We start from the raw sequence: 9,391 nt of genomic DNA, 5'->3' as shown, positions 1-9,391 counted from the left end.
TATAAAACAGAAGTACTAAAAGAAAACCTGTTAGCTATTATATCAGACATGGTGCTTAGCAGAAAAGTCAACAAACCCTTACACATAAGAAAATATTAATTTAAATATTTACAAAAGGTTACATATGCTATAGACAAAACCACTAGCCTTAAGGCCTGGTTAGTGAATGGGAATCAGGAGTGACCATATTGAGGGGGAAGTTAGATACCATTTTTCACTAGAATTTAAAACAGGTTTACAGGTGGTCTATAGCAAAAGGGACCATTATTGCTGTATTCAGAGGTCCTCTTGAAATCTGTTTTGATCAAGCCATAATGTAGTTGTGGTTTCTATTGTGAAGAACAGATTGAATAACTAGACATCACTGTGGTAAAGCTACCTCTCCCTTACTACGTTGCTCTCCCACACTCATCATTTCAATTCTGTGACCCAGTTACATTTTGAACAATAGAGTGTTCTCATGGGTCTTAAGTATACAGTGTGTGAAAATCAGCTGAGGTCTGATTGTTTAACACTGCTGTCTGTTTATTTTTATTGCCTGCACTGTTGCTTATGTACCTCACTGCAATAAAAATTGATATATTGGTCATTTGTTGACATATTGAACCTTTCTGATGTAACGCCAAAATCAATGCTCAAAAACAAACAAACAAAAAAAAACAAGACAACCTAAAACCACCATACCTTGGCGTTTACAGTGTTTTATTGGAATTCAGAATGGGAGTTTCTGTTATGTACAATAAAAGGACAGAAACAAAACATCACGTTAGATCATAAATACTTCTGCTGTTTCTGACATGTTAGACTTAATTTTCCTGCATCTTCCATCTACAATGTATTCTACCCCCTTCCCCACCCCCTCATCTGACTTTATTTTACATTATTTTCTGCATGAAAATTCATCACCAAATCCAAATTAATCACCAAACCTACATCAATTTCACTCTGGTTTATACTCACACACAGAGTATGGTTGAAAGCTCCTTCTGTGTGTATTCCTCTTGAACAGTACTGAGGTGGAGAACCAGGTACACTACTGAACAGAAGGGATGGATTTTCATAGTAGAAGGAAGGAAAATGAGGAATGAAAGGAGTAGGGGGAGCTTGTTTGCAAAGTGGGGAGCAGAATATAAAAGAAGGTAAGATAACAGGAAATCTGACGAAATTAAATGAGCGTTTAGAACCGAAGCCAGTACATAGCACTGCGCATTCTGTTGTAGTCAGGAAGCTGCTCAATTGGACCTGAAGAGGAGAAAGTATTACACTAAATTACACCGAGTCCAATAAAGTTTAAATGCACAGAGTTTCAAACGAGTTCTGTCAAGTGTCTGAGGGAAAGAAACAACTCACCAACAGCAGCCACAGCAGGGCATTTGTCATAGATGTATTTGGAGCAAATGTCACGCAACATCTTGGGTGTCACAGCCTAAAAAACAACAATGATTTTATCATAATATATTATTACAGCAATAATATTAATCTCTATTAGGAGGGTAGGCCTACATCAATCTTGGCATCCCATTCAGCCAAAGGGATGCGACGTCCATAGTTAAGAATGTGTCTGCCAATGTCATCACAGATTGGTGTGGTACCTGAAAAGGGAGGGACAAACACAAGTAAAACAAAGAGTGCAAATATTTGACAGAAAACTGTTTGGACTCCCAGCCACGGATGGCTGGTACATTGTTGGGATTTGACTAGCGATCTCTGGATGATCGAGTGAACACTTGCCACTCGGGAGCTTTTACTTTGACTAGGTATGCCTAGGTATAGTGTATCTGCAAGACATTTTGTGCTAGATCAGTTAGCACAGCAGTGTCACTGACATGTGCATGGAAAGAGACTAGCTACAAGTTGAAAAACATACAGTACCTTGGACTAACAAGTGTGTCTAATAAAGTAACACCACACAGTGTTTAAAAACAACAAAGAAACACACTAACACAACTATGGTGTGTGTACAACACTACCAGCTGCATATCACAGACCTAGCATGCAATTAAACCGGCAATGTATAAGCAGTTTAACTGAAGTATATATGCATGTAACTATAATTGTGCATCTTACCATTCAACTGTCCTACTAAAGTGGCCTTCAGAGCATTCTTTCCTCTGGCTACATCACTATCAGTCACTGTGGTGCACAAGTTCATCCTGTAGTTAAAAGAAAAAAAGAAAAAGAAAAAAAAAACAGGACAATAACTTCAGCTCTGTCGTAGAGCAATGGATAAACATCTGTAAGTAGAATTCTATAGATTTGCCAAAACCCCTACAGACATCCCTACAAAATTTGACACATTAAAAAATAAAATAATTATTTGTAAGCTCTAATGCTGCGTTCGTGGCGTCTAGCAAGTGGTAATGGGCCTGTTGCAATAATGTCATTTCCCACCTCAGGGTGTGCGACGCATGAAGTTGGATGCATGAAGTGGGAAGAAAAAAACAACATAGATGCCTCCATAAAAGCGTGTCTTCTGTTTGACTGTCGGAGCTCATAAAAAGCTACTTTAACCACACTTTAACAGTCACAGGCTTGACGGGCTACCAGTAACTGTTCTACTATAGTGAACTTCAAACATTCATGTAACATTTTGGAAGGAAATTGCAGTACAGCAACAAGAGCAGACAACAGCATGTAGCTTAGCAACAAGTTAGCCGGCACACAATAATGAGCAGCTTAGCAACAACCTAGCCAGCTACCATTAGTGATAACTCAAACATTAATGATTACCTACTTAAAACAGCAATTAGTATGATCAATGCTGTAGATTTAACCAAGTACTGTGTGTATATTAGTTGATCTACTGCCAATACTGCTTTAAAATCATTTAAAAGTATAGAATGGGGACCTTACACTGTTCACAGTGCGAGTGTGGCCACGTTGTTTTATCGGCACTCGGTAAACATGGAAGGTATTCAGAGTTGAGAAGTCTATCCCAAATTAAAATTTCAAGTTGACAGGGTGTTTTCAGTGGTTTTACTGGTTATAGATGAGGAATTGCAACTTCACCATGAACGCAGCATAAATGATGCCTTACCATGCGTTCTGAGCCCAGTGCATCATGTCCTCGATCTTGTGTTTGTCTGTGACAAAATAGATGCCCATCAGTCCAGTGTCACTGTAGGAGGAGTGGAAAGTCTGGAAACTATTGCAAAGGTTGCCCTCTACAGCCAGACTTGCCAAGCGACTGCTCAGGTGCTACACACATACAAATTTTACAATTTAGTGCAAGCATCATTAATATTTCTCTACACCAGATTAAATAACACCATAAGCATTTAAACCGAATCAAATGATTGTCCATATAACTAACAGATTTAATTCAAAATGTAAACCAAACATTCTCTGCATGTACACTATCCATCAAAAGTTTGAACACACTCAATCTTTATTTTTTCCCCACATTTTAGAATAATAAAGTCATCAGAACTCACACAAATGGACCTATGGGAATTATGTTGTGATAAAAAAATCCAAAATAAATCCACATAATTTTATATTTTAGCATCTTCAATGTAGACACCCTGTTTGCCTAGAATTTCCAGAAACGTATTCTTGGCATGTTCTTGATTCTTCTTCAGGAATCCCCTGAGATGCTTTTTAAACGGTATTAAAGGAGTTTCCACCTACGCTGGACACGTATTGGCTGCTTTTTCGGAATATTTCGCTACAAGTCATCCATTAAATAATATATTTTTTTTGCAAATAAAATGTTAGCTTTCTAATGAAAGAAATGAATACGTTGGCACAATTATATTTTTGTCTACAACAGTGATTTCAAACATTTAATCACACACCTTCAGATCAAAACTTTTTTAGATCATGAGAAACATTTCAGTCGAGTGTCTCCAAACTTTTAACTGATAGTGTACTTTTTAAAAAAAAGCATGCTGAAGCACCTTTATCAGAGTGACACATTACAACTAACCTTGCCACCTCCATATGTGACGTCATAGTTGCCGATGATGGAATTAGCAACCATGAGTGGGACAATGTCAGGACTGGCAGCCCCAGCCCCCTCTACTGCAATAGCGACATGTGCCAGGGGCATGGCATCGTCACGCATTCGAACCTAAATCACACGGAAACATAGTGCACAAACAAAGATGAAAAAGATCAGCGAATATGAACTGACAATACATTAAACTGAAATTCTATTTGATGGTTGAGACACATCCAACACCCAATATGGGGAGGAATACACCTTTACACACAAAAGGATTTTTCACACATATAACACTTCTCACCTCACTGCCAGTGAAGCGGCAAGGGGACAGCAGGGGCACAGCGTCTCCCTGATACTCAAATGAAACACCACTTAAGTGCTGCCTGGCCAGCCCCACCAACTCCTCATGGTTCACACCTAGACCAAAGGAAAGTGACTGATCACGTACAGTTCATCACTACTTCTGCATTACTCTGATTTGAGTACAGCTTTGGGCTTTCTTTAAGCCGTGCTGCTGGACTTCCTAACCTGCATAAACACATTTCTCAAAAACTGCATTTTCATTTTCTAAACATATAGCGTGTATCATCATAGAGGATTTTAATGAATTGATAACATATTTTCAAGGATATTTTACAAAAATATGACAGCAATATGACAACGTGGTCACATTGTCACAAAAATATGAACGAGACTACATGTAACGCTCAACATGCCGGCTGTATTATGTATTAAGTGTGCCCCGCAATTAAAAATCGCCTTTTTGGTGAAGACGTTACCAAAATAGTCCGGTTTATCAGTTTCTTAAGTCGACATTTGCGCCCATATAGGGTGTTTTTCTAAGTTTGTAATAAAGAAAAGTCCATGCACGGTAGAACAAGCAACCTGGAAAATAATTTTCAGATTAATGGAGCCAAAGATATTGGTACTTAACATCAACTCCGCATGTACCTTCTGCTAATCTGTTTGTGGCATATATGCCTCAACTCGTTTAAGTACCTTGGTCTTACTAGTGAAAAACAACTTCTCGAGAGCATTGCCAAGATGGCCACCAAGTGGACAGACTTTATTAAAGGAGGACTTTAGTTCAAATTAAATTCTGTTTAATTTAGTCAGTGTGGATTTTTTTTGTCTGGTTTTTTTTATTTTGTTGACAAAATTTGAACGTTTTCCCCCCTTCACCAGCAACTTCATTGCAGTTGTATAAAATGGCTGATCATACAACATTAATCCAAGCACTGCTTTCATGCTGGATTTAATGGTATCACTGCACACAGAAATGTCTCTTTTAATGTCGTTAGTGCAATCATCTCACCTGGCTCCTGTGTTAGTCTTATTTGCAAAGAAAAATTGACCTTTGGGACAGGGATAGCTCTTAATAATAAAGATTTAATGGTAAAAAGCAGAGGCTTGTACATTACCTCCAGCAGCAGCCAGCACCATGCGAGGAGCCTTGTAGTGACTGCTGATGTACTCCACCAGATCCTGACGTGTCAGAGTCCTTAGAAAGCAAAGTAAAACAGGAGGGTCAGTTAAATAACCAACCAACACAATACACTTTCTTTGATTTTGTGTGTGTGTACCTGGCATTCTGAGAGGGTCCCAGTATACTCTGGCTCAGGGCTGTTCCTTGGAATGCCGTGGCATGGAGCAGATCCAAGCAGACATCCTGCAGACTGGCCTCCACCTCCTCTAGCTCTCTAAGCACCACTCCCCTCTGCTGCTCTATCTCAGCCTCGCTCAGAGATGCACTCTGCACCACCTCCGACAAAAGCTCCACCGCTACGCACAACATAACTTGGTCAACGTGAGTGTAAGAGATTGAATTTACCCCAAAATAATAATAATGCTGCAAGGCTATAGTATAAAGGATCACTGCCACAAAAGTATACATTTCTAGTCTGAATGATACTATTCATGAAACCAGCGCTCTGACACAAAAATGATTCATATTATAAACATGCCGATAAATCAGGAATTGTATTGCCATGTTGAAAACTTTGCAGTTCTCTGTAGGCCTGTAAATGGACAGAACACTAGAAGAGAGTCTGCATTCTCATCTTACCTTTCGGCAGGTCCTTAGCGAGGGCCTTCATGTAATAGGCAGTTTGTTCGCGAGAAGTGTATCCACTAAGATGAGCTCCCATTGACTCTACTGCTTGTTCAAGAGCAGCTTGGGGGTGTTTCTTTGTGCCCTAGAATTGACAAAAGAAAATGTTTGTGCCTAAAAGAGCGTGGACAAGATAATATCAATCAATCAATCAATCAATAAATAGGATAACATATTTGTACCTTGAAAGCTAAGTGCTCCAAGAAGAATCCAGCACCGTTATTCTTCTCAGACTCATACCTGCTACCGACATTGATCCACAGGCCAACCTAGGAGACAAGCAAAGGCATACAGGTGCATTGTGGAGAAGTTCATTTTTTCCCCCATAATTTAATTAAAAAAGTGGAACTTTCATATTTTCTAGATTCATTACACATAAAGTGAAATATTTCAAGCCTTTGTTTGTTTTAATCTTGATGAGGACAGCTTACAGCTCATTTAAATCAAAAATCCAGTATCTCAAAATATTAAAATAAAGAATTTATAATACAGAAATGTCGACCTTCTGAAAAGTATATTACTTTATGCACTCAGTACTCGGCCGAGGCTCCTTTTGCTCGAATTACTGCATGAATGCGGCGTGGCATAGAGGTAATCAGCCTGTGACACTGCTGAGGTGTTATGGAAGCCCAGGTTGCTTTGATAGCGGCCTTCAGCTCGTCTGTATTGTTGGGTCTGGTGTCTCTCATAGATTCTCTATGGGGTTCAAGTCAGGCGAGTTGGCTGGCCAATCAAGCACAGTAACACCATGGTCAGCAAACCAGTTACTAGTAGTTTTGGCACTGTGGGCCAAGTATGGCTGGAAAAGGAAATCAGTATCTCCATAAAGCTTGTCAGCAGATGGAAGCATGAAGTTCTCTAAAATCTCCTGGTAGATGCTGCATCGACTCTCAACTTGAGAAAACATAGTGGACCAACACCAGCAGATGACATGACACCCCAAATAATCATTGACTATGGAAACTTCACACTGGACTTCAAGCAACTTGGATTCTGTGCCTCTTCACTCTTCCTCCAGACTCTGGGATCTTGATTTCCAAATGAAATGCAAAATCTACCTTCATCTTCCCCATGATTGTGGTTGTGTGTACTGAACCAGACAGAGAGATTAAAGGCTCAAGAAAACTTTGCAGCTGTTTTGAATTAATTATCTGATTAGAGCTCTTCTCAGGTCAATATTTCTCTATTATAAATTCTTTATTAGATATTTTGAAATACTGGATTTTTGATGTCCATGAGCTGTAAGCCACAATCATCAAGATTAAAACAAACAAAAAAAAGGCTTGAAATATTTCACTTTATGAGCAATGAATCTAGAATAAATGGAAGTTTCACTTGTTGAACTAAATGAGAGATGCACCTGTAAATACCAATTTAGCGTACAAACAATCTGTTCACATTGTACATGTGAATGACTTTTTATTATTAGGCAATTTGATGAGCTGTCTTTGATTCTTGGGTTCCCGAACTGAAAAATGTCTGTCTAGCAGCTGATAAAGAAAGCGGATTTCTCACAGTGCAGGTGCCATGACCCGTTGTCTCAGATGCCACTCTCAGTCCATTCTCCAGCGTTGTGACCCGCGTCTCTGGAACACTCAGCAGGCTTTGGGCATAAGACACGGTTGCTTGTCCCCGTCTCAGAGAAAGCAACACAGGCTATAGACACAGACAGAGTAAATCAAATCATTGAAACATGATCACAGATTCCTAGTCCCAAGACTGGCAAACAGATCAGAAAACAACAACAACAACCTCTACATTGTACCAGTTCCAGTCTATGAGAAAACAAGATTAGGGTTTTTTTTTAAAAATCGCAGTTTTGGATCGGAACTTGCAGGACTGATCTAGCAAAATCAATCTAGTGATAGCACTAAACATGTACTTTATTTTACCTGCCCTGGGTACTGGCATGCGCAAAGGCATGCATTGTTAATATTGTATTTAGCCTAATAAACTGTGTGATTAATGGGATATTCAGCCTCAATCCAAAGCTTTACGGCTACAGATTAAGATTCACTGACTGAAATAACAAAGCTATTGCTGAAAAATATGTAAAGATCCTGTGTGCTAGCCCTCCAAATCAGCTAGTTTGTAATGTAGCTATAGCCAAGATAAACGGGTCGTGTTATATGACCTTGTAAGCGGTATGTATTTCACTCACCTAACTCTAGTCTTTAAACCAAACACAAAACACGGCTATCGATTTTGCAGAATCACTGCGCTGCTGCATGTCGACAAAGAGACAAGTTTGAAATCAGTCTGAAACTACTCGGTGGATTTGTTGACCTTCTAATGTCGGCTAGCTAGCATTAGCTACACGGAACAGCTAACCGCTATGCTAACTAGTCCGTTTTTTTTTTGTTTTTTTTAGCTCCCCACATCTAAACACACTACCGAAACAAATGGTATTTTGTAAACAGCAGTGCACAGCAGATTGTGCTTGGTGCTGTTGTAATTTTTCCATACAATGTGCTAGCTAGTATGGTCTTCAGGGTAGCCGAAGACTAACGGAAGTCATATGAATGACAAACGTCTTCTTCAGAAGCCGATAACCTGCTTTTAGCCTCAAAGCGTTTACTGAGAGCTCCTAAAGCGTTTACTGAAAGCTCCTAAAGTGTTTTCTGAGAGCTCCTCAAGCATTTTCGAGGAACTGGACGCACAGTTTACTCACACTCCGAGCTTTAGCCAGAGCTTGGCCCACGGCTCCACCGAATCTGCACACGGACGCGGCCATCTTTTCCCTGACGGCGGACTGAAGAGTGGAGCGCGCGCGCGTGCTCGCTGTACACGTCAAAGCCCCGACCTAACGTAAGCTATGACGTCACTCGGCCCAAAAGTGCAACTTGTATTATAACTCTGGAAATATTTTAACTTACGTACATTTCATGTTAATTAATTTAACTCTGTTGTTAAAGTTATTCCCTATACTCTGGTTCAGCTTGTTAAAAGTCATATTGCATATTATTCTACAATCATGAATAACCCAAATTTAATAGCCTATTAAACGGTGTTGAATTGATATATATAAAGCAATAATAAAGACGTTTGTACGATTTTTCAAAAACAAAATAAAATAGTAGGCTACCTAGAGGAATTTTTTATGGAACTCTATTATTGGTAATATTAATTGGAAGACTGCATGGTTAATCCCCTTTAAATATCGCATTAATAATAAAACTAAAGAAATCAATTTTAAAATGTTGCATACCATCTACCCTGTTAAATCTTTCATTTCAAGATACTCTGATACTGAGGAGTTATGCTTTTTTTGTAAAAATGAGAAAGATTTGGTGACGCATTTGTTTTTTGAATGTAAAAATGATCCCAAGTTTTTT

General features: G+C 39.1%; 1 protein-coding gene across 1 annotated transcript; it reads right to left on the bottom strand.

Annotated features, from left to right (window-relative positions):
• Positions 1 to 685: 685 nt before the first annotated feature.
• On the bottom strand, positions 686 to 8,876 carry LOC108272120 (cytochrome b-c1 complex subunit 1, mitochondrial). Its single transcript, XM_017480315.2, has 13 exons — positions 8,728 to 8,876; positions 7,572 to 7,712; positions 6,239 to 6,325; positions 6,012 to 6,141; positions 5,530 to 5,728; positions 5,368 to 5,447; positions 4,248 to 4,363; positions 3,929 to 4,072; positions 3,038 to 3,198; positions 2,068 to 2,153; positions 1,504 to 1,592; positions 1,351 to 1,426; positions 686 to 1,242 (listed from the first exon to the last, which is right to left on the bottom strand). Exons 1-13 carry the CDS (start codon positions 8,788 to 8,790, stop codon positions 1,178 to 1,180), a joined length of 1,437 nt encoding a protein of 478 aa, XP_017335804.1. The 5' UTR covers positions 8,791 to 8,876; the 3' UTR covers positions 686 to 1,177.
• Positions 8,877 to 9,391: the final 515 nt, after the last annotated feature.

The sequence above is a fragment of the Ictalurus punctatus genome, chromosome 11, assembly GCF_001660625.3.
Source record: "Ictalurus punctatus breed USDA103 chromosome 11, Coco_2.0, whole genome shotgun sequence".
Classification (NCBI taxonomy): domain Eukaryota; kingdom Metazoa; phylum Chordata; class Actinopteri; order Siluriformes; family Ictaluridae; genus Ictalurus; species Ictalurus punctatus.
The sequence above is the reverse complement of the archived record's forward strand: the minus strand, read 5'-3'. Positions and strand labels throughout refer to the sequence as shown.

Bases quoted from the DNA above. Each gene is read 5' to 3' on its own strand.
- LOC108272120 (XM_017480315.2), bottom strand. From the start codon at position 8,790: ATGGCCGCGTCCGTGTGCAGATTCGGTGGAGCCGTGGGCCAAGCTCTG. The intron at 3,199-3,928 runs GTTAGTTGTAAT...GTATGTGTGTAG, and splicing joins TCACATATGGAGGTGGCAAG to CACCTGAGCAGTCGCTTGGC. The intron at 1,427-1,503 runs GTAGGCCTACCC...GTTGTTTTTTAG, and splicing joins AATGGGATGCCAAGATTGAT to GCTGTGACACCCAAGATGTT.